Source organism: Furipterus horrens, unplaced genomic scaffold, assembly GCF_987537825.1.
Source record: "Furipterus horrens unplaced genomic scaffold, mFurHor1.1.pri manual_scaffold_5, whole genome shotgun sequence".
Lineage (NCBI taxonomy): Eukaryota > Metazoa > Chordata > Mammalia > Chiroptera > Furipteridae > Furipterus > Furipterus horrens.
In genome coordinates, this window is record NW_028327175.1 from 65176548 (window position 1) to 65195612 (window position 19065).

General features: G+C 36.8%; 1 protein-coding gene across 2 annotated transcripts in view; it reads left to right on the top strand.

The window, feature by feature from the left end:
• The window catches only part of LNPEP (leucyl and cystinyl aminopeptidase), an 87417-nt gene that overhangs the window by 38611 nt on the left and 29741 nt on the right, over positions 1-19065 (top strand). For both annotated transcript variants that reach the window (XM_090276518.1, XM_090276519.1), the window contains exons 2-6: positions 728-1568; positions 5059-5197; positions 6446-6577; positions 17999-18119; positions 18743-18897. In XM_090276518.1, the coding sequence (XP_090132644.1) occupies positions 728-1568; positions 5059-5197; positions 6446-6577; positions 17999-18119; positions 18743-18897 (1388 nt within the window). The remainder of the gene's footprint in view (positions 1-727; positions 1569-5058; positions 5198-6445; positions 6578-17998; positions 18120-18742; positions 18898-19065) is intronic.

Below are 19065 nucleotides of genomic sequence, written 5' to 3' on the forward strand. Positions count from 1 at the left end.
ATGTTCTGGAAGGATGAAAAAATAGGTTGGATTGCAGCTTTATCTGATATTTACAGTTCGTTTGTCTTATTTTTAGCATTCCTTGATTATGGAAATTTTCTATATAATTTGCCACTTTCAGTTTGTTGTGGAACAGGAACATCCCAGCGGGGGAAAAGTAACAGCCTCCTGCTTAGCCACTATTTAAGCCTGTAAAGGGCGTACCAGTTTGTGATCCTCCTTAGAGAGAATGGGACTGAGAGAAGAGATCCACAGAAGCCCCTAAACCAGAAATTCTTGGGTTCTGGTGCCAGAACCCCAGAAGGGGGACATGGACTGCTGGTGGGCACATCTCTTAGATCTTATTGACTCCTTACCCAGTAGGGACAGACACAGAGGCAGGCCAAAGCAGGGCTTTCTAAAGCCCCAGTCAAGGGTCCAGGTTGTTGGGCAGGAGTGTATTAAGGAACTTAGTATTTAATCTCAGTGACCGTTTTTTGTTTTCTTTTTGTACTAGCCTGTTTATTTAGCTTTCTTGTTTCATGACTGTAGTATATACATTTGTTTATGCTTGGATTTTTAATGGATACAAGAAAATTATAGCATCTTATTTAGTACAGTAGCTCTATGATGGAAATGTCTTAGTGATAAAAATAAATTCTTAGATTAATTATGTCTTGCCAGGAGACATTTCATTATGAGCTTTTCTTACTCACTCTGTGCCTTGTCTTGTGTTTTGGTTTTTTAGATCGGCTTCCACTCCCCAGGAATATGATTGAAAACAGCATGTTTGAGGAAGAGCCAGACGTGGTGGATTTAGCCAAAGAGCCTTGTTTACATCCTTTAGAACCTGATGAGGTGGAATATGAGCCCCGGGGTTCACGACTGCTGGTGCGGGGTCTTGGAGAACATGAGATGGATGAGGAGGAAGAGGATTGTGAGTCATCTGCAAAGCTGCTGGGCATGTCCTTCATGAACAGAAGCTCAGGCCTTCGGAACAGTGCAACTGGCTACCGGCAGAGCCCCGATGGGACTTGTTCTGTACCCTCTGCAAAGACCATGGTGGCCTGTGCTTTTGTCATTTTGGTTGCCGTTTCTGTAATCATGGTGATTTATCTACTGCCCAGATGTACCTTTACCAAAGAAGGCTGCCATAAGAAAAACCAATCAATGGGACTAATTCAGCCACTTACAGCAAATGGGAAGTTATTTCCATGGGCACAAGTTAGGCTTCCCACTGCCATCATGCCACTACGCTATGAACTTAATGTACACCCAGACCTAACCTCAATGACATTCAGGGGTTCTGTGACAATTTCATTTCAGGCTCTTCAGGCCACATGGAATATCATTCTTCACAGCATGGGCCATAATATTTCAAGAGCAATCTTTATGTCAGCAATTTCAAGCCAAGAAAAACAAGTTGAAGTCCTGGAATATCCACTTCATGAACAAATCGCCATTGTTGCTCCTGAAGCCCTTCTTGAGGGGCACAATTATACCTTGAAGATAGAGTACTCAGCAAATATATCTAATTCTTACTATGGGTTTTATGGTCTCACCTACACAGATGAAAGTAATAAGAAAAAGTATGTAGCCCTCTTAAATGATTCTGTTTCTTTGCTCTGTGACAACTTCTGCAATATGATTTCTTTGACCACACAAGAGATATTAACTGCAATTCTTTAAATTTTAGGATGTTATGTGTGAAAGAGTAGAACGGTGATTTGGAAGAATGCCCTATATCTCTGTTAGTCAAAACCTTGGGCATAAATCATACATCATAGTGGGGGTGGGGGTGGGGACATGCTGATGGAAGGAATTGGATAAAGATTTTGTCTGTTACAGTCTCTATCACAAAACTTATGTTATTTTGTGTTTTTTATATCTTATAAGATGAATCTAGTTTTATACAAGACCTCTATGGGAAGCAGAGTAAATAAGAGTATGGATCATTCCTTAAGACCTATTTTTCTAATGTACGGAACTTTTAGTAGGTGCTTAATGAGATAACTAAAAGGGTGTTAAGAAGTGTTGTATGCTTACGTAAATCATTTTTAGTATCTTCAATCTTTGCTTATTTATTTATTTTTTTAATGCCACTGGCTATTTTGGATTTCTGACCAAATTTATTTTAAAAATCTAGGAGAGACTTAATTTGGCTTTTATAAAAAGTGACTCAAAACAGGAAAGTATTCAGCTCCATATTTAGACCATATATTTTGCACTTTAATCATAGCGTGTGGTTTGAATTTCCAAAAAGATGCAATGTACACTGCCTATAGGTCATACTTAAGTAGCAATAGTGTTAATTGTCTTGAGTGCACAAAGTCCATATTAGATCTGCCTAACGCAGCTGGAGCATCCTCTCATATTTCTTTGTAAACCAGTATGTGGATTACTGATGCCATTTAGCTAATGTATACTGGTATATTGAGAAAAAATGTAAATGAATATTTCAAATCTATTTTTCTGATCCTTGTTAAACAGAGGGACAAAAGCAGGATCTATGGTTCTATTTAGATAAGTATGTTTTCTTTTTTCTCATTATGTAATACTTGAAAAGTAAACGGTATGCTGACTCTTCATGAGATCTGACATTAAAAGCAAATTTATAAAAAAAAACCAACAAAAACAAATTTATAATTGCAATGGTAGCTTGGGCTTCTTGGCTTTACTTTTCCTTCCATAATCTCTGTCATCTCTAAGAATTACCGGATATATATAAAAACAATATTTTTAGTATCCAAACAAACCTTTAAGACAAATTTTTTATCATATCTTCCAATCAGATTATTGCCCTTGGTGTCCCTTGTGTCTGATCCTATAAAATGGGAGGAAAAACGTTATGTGGCAGAAAAAAGTGATTTTTGGTAGGTTACTTGTTGACTCTTGCCATGGGGTATATTGAATTGTGGAAAATTCCAGGAAAATGAAAGACAGTTTCTTAAAATTAAGAAATAGAGTATTAAAAACAAGTATTTTAAGATCTTAAAATAGATCTGTGAAACTCTGCTGTTAAAAATAAATATAAATTCACTAACCTTCTTGGTTAGGTAAAATGCATACCTCACAAGAATGTATATCCTGATGCAAAATAAAAGTTTAGAAGATTATTTATACCTTTGAAGATGTATGAAAACGATACTTCAGAGTAATTTTTGGTCTTTTTTTCCCCACTTTTAATTTTGCTTAGTTCTCGGAGAAGTTTTTTGTACTTTTTCCTCCTCTGAGGTGTAATAGGAATAAATATTTAAACAAGTAGGTAAAGTAATTAGGGATATATTTCTTATTGATTGGAAAATCAGAATATATGTAAATGTCAAACATGTATTGATGTTACTTGTGGTAAGGGAAAGTTACCGATGTCATTTAAGAAGTAAAGATGGTCAGTAAACCTGGAAATTGTTGATGATAGACTTAGGTTCTCGATAACAAACCAATACTAAAGGAACTAGTAAACAAATTTAGGTTGGGAGTGTGTTTTATTTCTTTGTCTTTCAATCTGTCAGTGTCTTTTTCTTGAACTCTTGAAGCATCTTCCTAACTGACCTCCTGACTTCTAATCCCCTACATCTTGCCCCCATCTTCCACACTGCCGCCAGACTCATAATTCTAGAAATACTGATCTGACCATATTGGTCTCTGTTTTAGGATCCTGTGGCAGTTCCTCATCTCTTAACAGGATTTAGTTCAAGATCTGGCCCTTGTTTTTTCACAGCCATAGTGAATTTCATGGGCACTTTCCTGAATTCCAGTAATCATAACCCATATTTACTGAAAACTGAAGTGTAAGAAACTGTTCCAAGCTTTTCATATGTTTAGTTGTTTATCCTATCAAACTCATTAAGAGTTGGGTATCAATATTTTATTTATATTACAGATGAGGAGACAGAGTCACGTAAAGTAACTCATCCAACAAGTTATAGCTAGTAGATAGCAGAGGGGGAAATCAAAGCCAAGGTCATTTTAACTTAAGAGGCCACATTCTTAACCACTAAGGTGCACTGCCTCCCTAGTTCACACCTCTTTTTCTTTATTGTTATCCCAGTGCTTCGCATTCCCTTACCTGACCCCCCAGCTAATTCTTAATGGTCTTCACTATTTGAAGTAGTACTCAAGCTGCAACTAGTATTTCTGGAAGCAGATGCAGTCGCTAATTGAGACATAGGTCATTGATTTGCCTAAAGTCATGGGTGGTAAATTGAAGAGTTTGTATCTTCCAATTCCAAATCCCACTCTTATCTACTTATCTTTTTAAAGTAGAAACTAAGCCCTAAGCAAACGAGGCTATCCTGTCTAAAGTGGTGGTTGGACATGTACCCTAATGACTGGTATCTGAAATATGCGCACTGCAGCCACACTTGCCCTGACTGCTCTATGCCCATGTTTGGATGATTTCCCAAATACAGGTCTGTTTTATTCCTCTGCTTAGTTGACAACCTGAATTTCTACTCTTGCCATGCTTTACTTCCAGCCGTTATATGAGTCAACTTCTCAAGTGTTGTTGCTGTGCTGTGGGAGGGAGAGGAAAATGTTTATTCATTTCTGAAGCGCGTGAAGGAAACGAGTATACTACAGGACAACTGGCTGTGAAGCCGGAGTCTGTACAGATGAGCAGTGGTGATTCATGACCACCCCGCACTCTGAGCTTCCATCCGAAGCCTTTTTAGGGCCTCATTGGCCATCTCTAGCCCCATTGGAAAGCTGTCCTTAGTCCCTGAACACTCACTGCTTTTTCCTTGTGCTTTCCACTCTTTCGATGATCGTACTTTCTCTCCTCTATCTTTTCAAGTATTCCTCATTTTTAAAGACCCTTTTCAGGTTTTCTCACCAGTTTCCTTATCGTGTTTGACTTCTAGTCAGAATTTGTTTCCAGGGCTTTGTTTTCACTGTTATGACATCATTTGCAACCTGACAAGTTTCTGTTCATCTTATAACCTCTGCTCCTCCCAGTTGATTGTGGTTCCTTTAATGACTGGGATTGTAGCATGTTTATCTTAGTATCTGTATTACTTGGCAAGGTGCCTTGAATAGTAGGTGCTCAATGATTATTGGATGAATTTGCATTTGTTTTAGGTACTTCGCAGCAACTCAGTTTGAGCCCCTGGCAGCAAGAACTGCTTTTCCATGTTTTGATGAACCAGCATTTAAAGCCACATTTATCATCAGAATCATGAGAGAGGAGCAATACACTGCTTTATCAAATATGCCTAAGGTACTGTTCTGGTCCTTGTTATAAAATCTTTCAGTGGGTCTCTTTCTTTCTTGTGAAGACTTGAATTCCTCTTTGCCATGCTGTTGAGGATGGGTAAAGTCTCATACATTCTTATTCTTTCTTAAGATACATAAATAAAAGTTAAAATAAATGTTGGAATCAACTGGAAAGTCAGCCTGAGGAGCACTTGAGGAAAGAGAAAGAGCTGTTGAGTGTGGAATGTATAGGTAGGAAACATGAAGTATGTGCTGTGCACTAAAGATATACAAAATATTAATACTATGACCAGTACTGAAGATCAGAGTGATATTTTCTGAGATATGGTGAATTTGCTATTCTAAACAGTAGAGAGTGATGAATCATTATTGACCTAGATATTTTATTGGTTATTTAAAAATCTTGGTTGTGAGCCCTGTATGGGAGGCAGTAAGTGTGAAACTAAGCAGAATTGTTTTTATGCTAAACAGAACTTAGGGGGGTCCTTTTGTTGATACCTGAGGGGCTGTGTGCATGTTGAGAGGAGCCTCTCAGAACCCATGTGGCTGGGGGAGAGGAGCAGCCACATTCAGCAGATTGGAGTGAACCCTGGTAGGCAAGAGAGAACATGATCTGTCCTTTAACAGGGACAGTGCAACAGCTCCACTCCCAGCCATACACTTCACCTTAATCTTTCTCTAAGAGAGATGGAATGCCTACTTGCCTTATATCCAAAAACATTGCAGTTCATGGTCAGAAAATCCTATATGATTGCCTGCATTCCCATATCTTATGTCTACTACAGACTTTGCTAATGACTTGATCCCAGTAAACCTTGGGGTCATCAACACATTACTTTCTGAAGCCATTTCAGATCATTCGGCATGATATCCCAGCTTTAGCTCCTTCTTCTGTCACTATATTTGTAGCAGTGCTAGATCATAAAGAAGGCCTTTTGTTTTGGTGATGTTTTAAAAAGGAGAAACAGAGAAAATGCTATTTACTGTCTCTTACATTTGCTTAAAGCCATATTTTGAGGCTAAAAGCTCTTTAAGGATTTTCACTGTAATTAATATATCAACATGATGAAGAATGGTAGAACAGACTGAGACTAAGGGCCATGCTCTGTTAAGAAACTAGTGCTGAGAGATTAAAACATGCCAACATCTTTAGTACTTATTTCCTATCTGAATTTTCAGCTTCTCAGCTTATTTGTCACTGTCAGTTATTCCCATAATTATAGAACTGTCATCTTTTCCCCTTTGCTTATAGAAGTCATCGGTCACTATGAATAACAGACTTGTTCAGGATGAGTTTTTTGAAAGCGTGAAGATGAGCACTTACCTGGTTGCTTTCATTGTGGGGGAGATGAAGAATCTGAGCCAGGACATAAATGGAACCCTGGTAGGTGGTGGTATTTGTCTTGAAAGAGGTTGAGAGGATTTCTATAATGATTTCTGATAACTGCTTTATGGAGGGAAACAAGCTTTTGGATCACAACTCTGATATTTTATGCCAGAACTGTTACTTTTTCCTTAATTGTTATTTACTGTTATTAATTGAATACCTGAAAGGCAATAATGTTTCAATTTCTTTTCATTTTATTTTACAAGTAACAGACAACATATAGGGTAGGCAAAAGCAGGTTTATTATAGTTATTCATATGGTAAATATTACAATAATAAATAATAATACAGGATTAAACTCTGTTTCACATACAACTGTATATAGAGTAAAGCTTCTGGAACTGTGTTGTACACTATGGTGGTCACTAGCTTAATGTGACTATTTAGGTTTAAATTAAAATTAGATGACAGTATCATGGCTGAATAAGATGTCTCTCATTTATGCACTCCCCACCCCAACAACAATTTCATCCATCCACGGACAAAAATGCCTTTGTATAAGCTGTGGGATCCAGCACCATGTGCCATGGGACATGGAAGAGCCTTGCCCACCTATGTGTCAGCTACTAAGCATGCAAACCTTGGTCCTGGCTGTGGACCCTGTAGTAGCTAAAGAAAAGAAAAAAGTCAGTCTCAAACTCTTTCAAAAAATGGAAGCTAAGGGAATACTTATTTTGCAATGTCAATTTTACTTGATACCAAAGCCAGATAAGGACAATACAAGAATCTATAGACTCCAGCCAAGATGGAGGCCTAGGCTGACATGCTCCGTGTCCCTCCACAACTAAGAAGGAATACATCTACCGCAAAATCAGAAATAATCAGAAGCTCCAGAAAATAAAGCTACATGGAAGTCCAACATATGAAGTTATAAACAAGTGGTGCTTGTCCAGACAGGTATGAGGGGCAAAGCTGGGGTGAAGAGGTCAAGCTGTGCTGGAGGCGGCAGCTGCGGCAATGGTGGCAGAACAGCAGTAAGCACAGACACCCGTATTTAAAAAGAGGCTAGAAACACCTGGGGAGCACCCCCGGCTGCCGACCGGACCCGTCAGCTCACAATTCCAATGCCAGGGAAGGCAGATCCCCATTACCTTGGACTGCGAAGGCTGGAGGGGATGGGGACAGAGGAAGAAGCTCCTGGTCTTTCAGTAGAGAGTAAATGGCAAGAATCCATCTTGGACTCCTGCCCCCACACAAAACGCCACAGCGTGGTGAGAAGGGTCACCTGGTAGTGATGAGTGCATGGGGCTCTGCCTCCTATAGCATAGGAGGTGTGACAGCCCTGCCCAGGAAGCAAAGGTTAACACAAAACTGTCAGGATGGTAGAGATCATGATAGGATCCCAGTGATGCAACTGACCAGCCAGCAAATATCTAATCTAATGGATCAGCAGATAGGAAATCTTTCTGAGGCACAGTTCAGAACTTTGGTTATAAGAATGCTTACAGACCTGACAGCAGATCTTAACAAGAAAGGGAAGGCATGAAGGCTAGTCCAGCTGAAATGAACGAAAACACATACGAAACAAGTGGTGAAGGAAAGAAAACCAGGGATCAAATCAACAAATCGGAATGCAGGGAAGAAACAAATAGTCAACCAGTGCAGAAAGAGAAAACGAAAAGTGAGGTAATGAAGAGAGGCTCAGAAACCTATGGGACAGCTATAAGCGGGCCAACATCCAAATCATGGGGTTGCCAGAAGGTGAAGAAGAAGAACTAGAAATTGAAAAATTATGTGAAAAAATAATGAAGCAGAACTTCCTGAACTTGGGGAAGGAAATAGACTTTCTGGTCCAGGAAGCACAGAGAGTTCCAAAGAAACTGGACCCAGGGAGAACCACACCAAGACACATTATAATCAAAATGCCAAAGGTTCAAGATAAAGAGAGAATCTTAAAAGCAGCAAGAGAGAAGAAGAGAATTGCATACAAAGGGGTCCCAATAAAACTATCAGCTGATTTCTCAAAAGAAACTCTGCAGACAAGAAGGGACTGGCAAGAAATATTCAAAGGAATGAAAAGCAAAAACCTACAGCCATGATTACTCTATCCAGCGAAGCTGTCATTCAGAATAGAAGGGCAGAGAAAGTGCTTCCAGGACAAAGTAAAACTGAAGGAGTTCATTAGATCCAAACCACTGTTATATGAGATGTTAAAGGGACTTGTTTAGGAGAAAGAGGATCAAAACTATGAACATTAAAATGAAAACTGTATCACAACAGCCAACAACAGAAGCTAGGGAATGGAAACAAAGGCAAACTAAGTAGACAACAAGAATATGAAAGGAATTATAGGTATGGGGAAGATATAGGGGGGAGGTCAGCTGGGAGTGGGGAGAGGGGAAGGGAGGGAGATGGTACAGGAATTAAGAAGCATAGTAGGTGGGAGTGGAGTAGACAGGAAGAGGTTGAGAAGAACTATATGCACAATCAATGGACATGGACTAAGGAGGGGGCAACTGGAGGGAGGGGGGTCACTGGGTGGAGGAGAACAAAGGGAAAAGAAATTGGGGCAACTGTAACAGCATAATCAATAAAACATATTAAAATATAATAAAGAACCTATAGGCCAATATCCCTGGTGAATGTAGATGAATTAGATGTTTGTGCATGACATTCTCAACAAAATATTAACATACTGACTTTCTATAGCACATAAAAAGATTAGACATCATGATCAAATAGAATTTATCCCTAGGATACAACATACACAGATCAGTAAATGTAATCGATTAAATTAATAGAATGAAAGGTAAATATATGCAACCATCTCAATAGATGCAGAAAAAACATTTTACAAAATACAACTTTCCTTTATCGTAAAAATTTTCAACAAATTTAGTATACCTCAACATAATAAAGTCTAAATATGAGAAGCCCACAGCTGATATCATATTCAACAGTGAAAGGTTGAAAGCTTTTTCTCTTAATATTGGAAACAAGACAAGGGTGCCCACTCTCACCACTCTTATTTAGCATAGTACTGGAAGTATTAGCTAGAGTGATTAAGCAAGAAAAAGAAATAAAAGACATTCAGATTGTAAAGGATGAAGTGCATTTGTCTTTATTATCAGATGATATGGTCTTATATATAGAAAACCCTAAAGATACCACTAAAAAACTGACCTTATCAATTAATTCAATAATGTTGCAGGATATATAATCAATATATAGAAATCAGTTCTGTTTCTATATATCAGCTATGAAATATCTGAAAAAGAAATAAAGAAAACTATTCTGTTCATGATACCATCAAAAAACAATAAAATACTGAGGAATTTAACCAAGGAAGTAAAAGATCTGTATACTGAAAACTATAAAATTTTGAAGAAAGAAAGTGAAGAAGACACAAATAAAATGATAACCCATGTTTTTGGGTGGGAAATAATATTGCTAAAATTTCTATATTATCCAAAGGCATCTGGAGATTCAGTTACAATCTCTATCAAAAATTTAATAACATTTTTTTATAGAAATAGAAAAAGAAATCCTAAAATTTGCATGAAATCACAAAAGACCTTAAATAGCCAAAGCAATTTTGAGAAAGAAGAACAAAGCAGGAGGTATCACACTTCCTTGTTTCAAACTATACTACAAACGTATAGTAATCAAAACAGTATGTATAGCAATCAAAAGAGTATGGTATTGGTATAAAAAGAGACATAGACCAATTGCACAGAATCAAGAGCCAAGAAACAAATCCCTATATATTATGACAAATATTTGACAAGGGATTAAAGACTATGCAATGGGGAAACGATGATTTCTTCAGGTATTGGTTCTGGGAAAACCAGACAATCACGTGCAGAAGAATGAAATTGGACCTCTCTCTTAACACCACTCACAAAAATTAATTTGAAATGAATTAAGAGACTTAAACAGAAGATCTTAAACTGTAAAACTCCTAGGAATAATATAGGGAAATAGCTTCTTGACATTGGTCTTAGCAACAATTTTTGTATATGATACTAAAAGTGCAAGCAACAAAAGCAAAGATAAGTAGGACTTCATCAAATAAAAAGCTTCTTTACAACAAAAGAAACAATCAGTGAAATAAAAAGGCAACCTACAGAATAAGAGCAAATATGTACAAATTGTATATCTAATAAAGGGTTAATATCCAAAATGCATAAGGAACTCATACAGCTCTATAGCAAAAACAAACAAACAATACAATTTGAAAATGGGCAGAGGAACTGAACAGACATTTTTCCAAAGAAGGTATACAAATGACTAACAGGTACATGAAAAGGGGTTCTAAATCACTAAGCTCAAGGGAAATGCAAATCAAACCCTCAATGAGAATCCACCTCACACCTATCAGAATGACTATCTCAAAAAGACAAGAGTTAAGTGTTGGTGAGGATGTGGAGGAAAGGGAACCCTTGTGCGCTGTTGGTGGGAATGTAAATTGGTACAATGTCTGGAAAACAATATGGATGTTTCTCAGAAATTTTTTCAAAAATTTAAACTACCATGTGATCCAACAATTCTACTTCTGGATATATCCAAAGGAAATGTAATCAGAATTTCAGTTATCTGCACTCCCTTGTTAATTGCAGTATTACTCACAATAGCAAAGACATGGAAATAACCTGTGTCTATAAATGAATGGATAAAGAAGGTGTGGTATATATTCCATGTACTATGGAATATTGCTCAGCCATGAGAAAAGGAAATTCTTCCATTTACAACATGGACGGACCCTGAGGGCATTATGCTAAATAACATAAACCAGAAAGAGAAAGACAAAGACTGTATGATGTCACTTATATGTGGAATCCAAGAAAGCCAAACTCATAGAAATAGAGAATAGAATGGTTGCCAGAGGCTGAGGGTTAGGAGAAATGAGAAGATGTTGGTCAAAGGGTAGACATTTCCAGTTACAAGATGAGTAAGTTCTGGGAATCTGAGGTACAGCCTGGTGATCATAATTAATAATACTGTATTATATATATGAAAAATGCTAAAGAAAGTAGATCTTAAATTTTCTCACCAAAAAAAAAAAAAAAGTAACTAGGTGAGGTGGTGGAGGTGTTACCTAATGCTACTGTGAAAATCATTTCACAATATATAAGTGTATCAAATCAACACATTGTACATCTTGAATTTACACAATATTGTATGTGAATTATATCATTAAGCTGAAATAAATTTAAAATTCACTTCCTCAATCTCAATAGCCACATTTTTAGTGTTTTTGTGGCTAGTGGCTACCATTTGGGTATCACCAATACTGAATGTTTCGATCAATGCAGAAAATTTTATTGGACAGCCAGCACTAATTTAGAACATTGTGCAGATTTAAAAGCACATAAAAATGTAGGTAGAAGAAGGACTGCAGGTTGTGAAAATTAGTTGAATCTTTCTTTTTTAATAAGTAAATTCTGATTCATTTTTCTGTAATCTGGGAGTAATGGGTAAAATTGTTTAAGGGTCCTGTGTATCTGTAATTTGTCAAAATTGATTATTTGTTCTAATTAGTCTCTTCTGCTTTTCTTTCCATTAGTGACTATCTATAAATGATTTTGTTTGGATTTTCTGTTGATTTTACAGTAGAGACCTAATAAAGCTAATATTTTCACATGCTGAAAATATTGAAGGGTCCTTTAAAGCTAATAATGATTATTCTTCAAGATAGAAGTGTAATGGAATTCTTTTTTTCCCATATTTTTGAACCCCACCAGGGAATACTGTCTACCCTTTGAATACATTTGGTTGTATTTGGGTTTCCTGTCTAGACTAAAGAACTTTATTTTAGTCACAGTATACTTGGGTTATATTATTCTGCTAATTAAAAGGGTATACTCCCTCTGTTATAAAAGATTATTATGTCTACCCCATAACTATTAGATATAAGGAAAGATATGAGGATTATCTGGCTATTTATTAGCAATAACACTCTATACCTTTATGTTCAACTTAAAGAATGGAGGACATCATGAAATAAAGTAAGTATTCAAGGGTAAATGTAGACTGCATATTGAATAACTGTTCAATATGATTTACTCACCTTTGAGTCGAGTTTTTGTAAGTCTAAACCAAACAATTTTTCAGAATCAGTTCAAAAGGATATTAAGATTGGTTTAATCGTAAAAAAATTCAGTTCCTCAAATTTAGCCCTTGATTTAGTTGTTGCAGCCTTGATAAAATCTAAAAGGCTCAATCTATAAAGTTACATTTGCTGCTTCAAGACCCAGCAGAATACCCTCTTTCCTTGAAGCATTTCCTTCCTTCTTTGCACAGTGGGGGTTCATCATTCCCTCTGCTCTTTCATAGCACTTAAGTCACATCTCTGTTGTAGTTCTTGTCACACTTTTTGATATAAAACCCCTAGCACTTTTTGTGTTCCAAAATATACGCAGGCTTGGCTCCCCACCCCCACCCGTCTCTCCCTCCCATTCTTCCTGTTTTCCTCTTTTCTCTCTCTCTTTCTCCCTGTCTCCCTTCTCCCTTTCTTCCTCCCTCTGTCCCCTACTCCATCCCGTCTTTTATTCTCTCAACTGTTCCATCGGCTTCTTACTGCCTATAGGATTAATTTCAATTCATCATTCTGATATTCAAGGTCCTCTTATAAATTGGGTTATATTTCCAGTTGATAGATAGTATTAAGAGAGAGGCGTTTCAGGTGACTTTTTTTTTTTTTTTTTTTTTTTTTTTTTTTTTACATGTATTAGAAAGCAGCGTGGTTTAGCATAGAATGTGGTGTCTACCTGAGTTCAAATCTCTCCTTTACAGTTGACTAGCTATGTGCCCTTGACAGACTGCCGGTAATCCTCTCTAAACCTCACCTTCCACCAGTCTAGTACTGTATTGCCCATATTAGCCTGCCCTGTCAAAGATTAAATTTGTTAAATTCCCATAAAATGTTCAGTACCTTGCAGATAGTAATACACACATACACAGGGAAGTACAGTCTCTTTTTTTGTATATGCAAATTATGAACTCCCTGTATGTGTATAATTATAAATAATCTATATTTTAATAAGGTAGGAAATGTTTTGAAAAAATTAGCATCATACAAATAAACAATTGTTTTATTTTATCTCTTTTTAGTAGGAAATGGAGAAGAAGCTAACATGCATGGAGTTATACTCTTCCCTGGCAGCTTACTCACTCATTTATAAACATCTTTTCATTTTATAAACCAAATGAGAGGAAGGCATTAGCTCCAGGTTGTTGATGAAGAAAGTGGCTCAGAGGAGTTTATCAGATGACCCAAGATTATATAGCCAGTAAGTGGTAGTCAGAATTGTACTGTCACTGCAATATGCTGCTTCTTATGCCAGATGACATAAATAACTTCTGTAGATATGGTGACCAGAAATTCAGACTTGGAGTCTAACAAAGGAATTTTGTTTGCTAAAATGTGGTAGCCTTTTGGATGCTTTCTATTTTGTAATATTTGACCTTGGGCCTATTTCACAAGATTCTAGAAGAAGGCAGTAGGGCTTCACTTACTGATCAGTCTTACCAAACAACTAAAACTGTCCAAATTCACTGTAGATTATTTAAAATGTCCTGTTCAGTGCTAAAGATTACTGTGTTGTCAAAGGCCTAAAGAAAAATGAACATTTGTTTTATTATTTCTGTCCATTCTTCAGTGTTCTTTAGACCTTTCCCTGACTTCAGGATGCCAGAATTACCTAGGAAAATCCAGGCTAGTTTTAAAATACACTGATTTTATCTGTTTTTCTTGAAGTTTTTATTTTACTTTTCCCATTGCCTGATTTTGTTTTTACCATAGAGCAGTTCTAATTAGTAGAATCAGAATCCAGTGGTGGTTAGTCAGATGTGGACAATTTAACATTCAAACAGAACCTTCAACAGTATTATCCATGTAAAGTTATAATTTTAATTTATTCATTTTCAGTCAGGAACATAGCTCAGTTCCAAATTTCCACTAACAACAGTTCTATGTCAAGTATCTCTTCACCAACCAGGGACATTATTCATAATTTATATCATTCTTTTAAAATCCCATCTAATCAATTATTCTGGATAGACTTGATACTGTTGGAGTGGTTTTGTTTTATAGCAAGTTATATTTTTTTGTGTATTCACCTGTCAGTTTAGGAAAGCTGTGCTTTTGAGGAGCAGGTTATATTATTATCCTTTTGGGTGGGGAATGAGGTGTAGTTTTGTTTTTTATTTTGTTTTATTTAATTTTTGCTTTTAGTAAATTAAGGAACAGATTAAGTTAAGCCGAACAAATCTGTTACTCCTCAATCTTAAAGAACCGTTTACTCTGAGTCTTTGGTTATGTCTTTCAGAATTCCCTCTAAGGTATTAGCGCAAGGTCTTGCAAGAAGAGTTTTCAGTTGTGAAGTCTTAAGATCTGAGAGCCAGTTGAGTTTAGAGTGCTCTTACCAAGACCAGAATGCTGGTCAAGGCTTTCTTGGTTCAACTAGATTGCTCTCTTTGTTTATTTCTTACTGCTCCTGTTGCTTATAAAACAAGTTTGATAATAGTTATAATGACCAGACTTTTATCTCTAGTGAGAACTCATAGCCTGCGTTCTTTTAAGGAAAAAGAAAAGAAGTAGAGAAAAGAGAACATTCCAAAGTATCTTTTTCCCTGATTACTGTATTCCAGAAATGGGACTGAGTGAATTTTTTGGTCATATTTCAGTTTCTTATACACTTCTTTTCCCCTCTTTACTTTTCCTCTAAGGAAAGGTGCTTTGCACTTACAGTGATGAAAGTGGTCAAATTGTTTGGCTGGCAAAAGGATGTTTGAGGAGAAATCTGGGTTATATGAGTGATGTTACTTTTCTTTTTTTAAGATTTCATTTATTTAGTTTTAGAGAGTGAGGAAGGGATGGAGAAAGAGAGGGAGAGAAACATCAATGTGAGAGAGAAACATTGATCAGAAGCCTCTCGCTTGCCCCTACTTGGGGACCTGGCCCACAACCCAGGCATGTGCCCTGACCAGGAAGTAATCCGGTGGCCTTTCAGTTTGTGGGACATCAGGGCAGGTGATGCTTCTATTGGGATAACATATTTAAATGATTGCATCAATTATAACATACAGGTAGAATAGATATATTTGGAAAAAACAGGCAGAGATAATAAAGACATCTCAAATTCTAAGTGATCTTGGTACAGCATTTATAATGACAGATTTTAAAAGAATATGTCAGGCTTTTTTATTATTTTAGTGATAACACTGATTTCTTCAGAGGAGGAAAGATGCAGGAAGTGCACATGTTGGCAGCATGAGCTTGAGTTCCCTTGGCAGGTGGTGACTGAATTCAGTAAGCTATGGTCACAGCCGTGTATTGTCCAAGGACCGCAGGTGGCAGAGTACTGGGCTGGAGAAGAACACTTGACCACGTGCTGTGGGAGATTATATTTCTTCTAGAGTTACTTTAGAATGCAGCATATTTTTAATTCTAATTCTTGGCATTTCATTCTTCCAGTAACCGTTGCCACAAATGTTTTAGTCACACTTATTTTGCCCCTTTCTGATGGGACTCTGGTAGTAATGATAACTACCATTTATGGAACCCTTATATTGTGTCAGGTACTATTCTAAGTGCTATGAATGTATCAGGTCATTTAATCCTCACAGCTGCCCTGTGAGGGTGGGAGCTACTTTTATCACCATTGTATAGATGAGAAGACTAAGGTTAACCTGCTCAGCGTCACACAGCCAGCAGAGATTTGAGCCTGGCACTCTGGCTACACAGCCTGTATGTCCATTTAATTTTGTTATTTGTTTACTTAAAAATGTTCTTTTTTTTACATTTAATTTTGATGCCATGTGTCCTCCATGTTTCTGTGATTAATGCATATGTTCTATAGACTGAAGCCTCACATAAAGGCAGTTATGACTTAAATCTACTTGACTTCTTAGACATTGTTGACAGTTTTTCAGTCCTTTTATGGGAGACGAAAATTAATTTAAAATGAGAGTCCACCAATGTCTTTTGTCCAAATGATCAATTATTTAATATCTCCATTTCCTACTTTCTGAAATCTTTATTTTGAAGTTTTTATTTTATGCTGTGTCTTGTCCACATTCCATTTTCCAATTAAAAAATAATAAACATTGCTTTTTTAAAAACCATCATTTTTAACATTATTGTTTAAGTTTTGCCTTTTAGTACTTATTAAATAAGAAGTTTACAGTTAGTCACATTGTATGTGTTTAACTTATGTACTTGCAAAAAGAGAAAATAAGTTCTGGCTGGTGTGGCTCAGCTGGTTGCAGTGTCATCACGTACGTACGTTGACAGATTGTGAGTTCAATTCCTGGTCACCGCACATACCTAGGTTGTGGGTTCAATCCCTGGTTGGTGCGCATATGAGAAGGCAACCAATCAATGTTTCTCTCCTCTCTCTTTCTTTCTTCTCCTCCCCACTCTCCCTCCCTTTCTTTCTCTCTAAAAGCAATGAAAAAGAAAAAAGAAAGAAAGAAAGAAAGAAAGAAAGAAAGAAAGAAAGAAAGAAAGAAAGAAAAAGAAAAAGGGGAGAGAGAGAGAGAGAGAGAGAGAGAGAGAGAGGAGAGAGAGAGGGAGGGAGTAAGGAAAGGAAATGAAGGGGGGAGGGGAGGGAAGGGAAAGGAAAGGAAAGAAAAGGAAGAAGGAAGGAAGGAAGAGAAAGAAAGAAAAGAGAGAAAGAATAACAATTTACATAATGTGGGTGATTGCATCTGTTATTTCCCTGAGTGAGCATGTGCCCTGGAGTGAATGGGTGATGGGGTGTGAATTTATCATTCCATTAAGCTGGTTTTAGCTAGTGTGCCACTCACTGAGTATTTCACTCTGCTGGGTATGATTACTTTTTCATACTATATGGTCTATTAAAAGAAGCCAACAACTGGAAAAAATGTAAGCTCTCCCAAGGCTGGAAGAAAAACTGGCTGTGCCATGCTCACGGAAAGAGAATGTGTTGATCTCTGATAGGTTTTTCCAGGGTAATTTCACAAATGTTCAATTTCTGCCTTATATGTTTAAGTAACTCCCTCTGTATTGAGTGTCTGCCCAATGCCAGGTACTGTAGTTAAGTGTCAAAAGAATGAAAATTTGATTTTGTCCTTTAAGTAATTCACAATCTTGTTAGCTCATAATCAAGGGAGGACAAGTATAGTTAGTGGAGAGAAAAAAAAAATTGTACAATTAAATGGGCAAATGTTTATTAATTGCTATAATACGATCCAAATAGTTTATTTTGAATGTTATAACAACTTTTAAAAAAAGAATTATCAAGGTTGTTTTTTTTTTACACTATTCTATGTATGGAAGTGACTTGCTAAACTCTGCGGGCGCTAAAGGAACTGTACACAAGAATTTTTGCCCTGAAAAATCTTTCAGTTCTATGCATTTCTCATATATACTGACCTTGACAGTGTTCCCGAGAGTATCATGACATTTTAATTATACCTGGCCTTACCTCATACATAATTTTTTTCTTCTAGGTTTCTATATATACTGTACCAGAAAAGATTGGTCAAGTCCAACATGCCTTCGGAACAGCTATGAAGCTTCTTGAATATTTTCAAAACTACTTTGAAATTCAATACCCACTTAAGAAATTGGGTAAGAATCAAACAGTGCCTCTGATTTTTATTATCATTATAACCTAGATTCATTTTGCAATTTTTTTTTTAGAAATAATTATTGCCAAAGTTACTATAAAAGAAAACCAAGAAAGTGTTAATGATTTAAAAGTTGTTTGTATTTAAGATCATTTAGATTTCATGAATGTCTCTGAATGTGGAGCTTATAACACTTAGAAGTTTATGGGGCTACTACAAAGGTGCTGCGTACGTGGGAACTTGCTTCAGGCTTAGTCTGGAGTTTAATTCTTACTTCATAAGAAATTTCTGATTCAGATAATGAGAACTGAGCAATGGAACCTCTGAGTAATGGAGCTGGTGCTAGATCAAAGAGAGCTGGCCCTGCACATTGGGAAGGAATTGGGTGTCTCTTTGTCTGCTGAGGAATGTGACTCTACAGGGGTTTGACCAGGTCTTCCTCAGCTGATGTGTAGGTGAGGAGCATACAGGGCTAGAGTAAGGAAGGTTCCAATTATCTGGTGTGTAAAATGAACTCACTGCCTCCTGGTCCTCAGTGATGAAGCAATGGGTAAAATATTTTGATTTAACTAGGGAATATCTTAAATGAGGGAAAGTTGATTATTTTTTTCCTATTATGTCCAGATTTGGTGGCTATTCCTGACTTCCGAGCAGTAGCAATGGAAAATTGGGGTTTGCTCACCTTCCCAGAAGACACAATTCTGTATGACAATAATACTTCTTCAGTGACAGATAGAAAACTGGTTGCTAAAATCATCGCTCATGAGCTGGCCCATCAGGTATTAGCAACTAAGGCTCTTATATTTCATACCTGTCATCTATTTCATATCCTAGAGTATTAGAATAAGTTTAGATGCTAATAATATATCTTTTTATTATGGTATGGCTTTCATAATGAAATGAAGCTTTTGAACACAAAAACTTCAGATGAAAATGCTATCTAATGT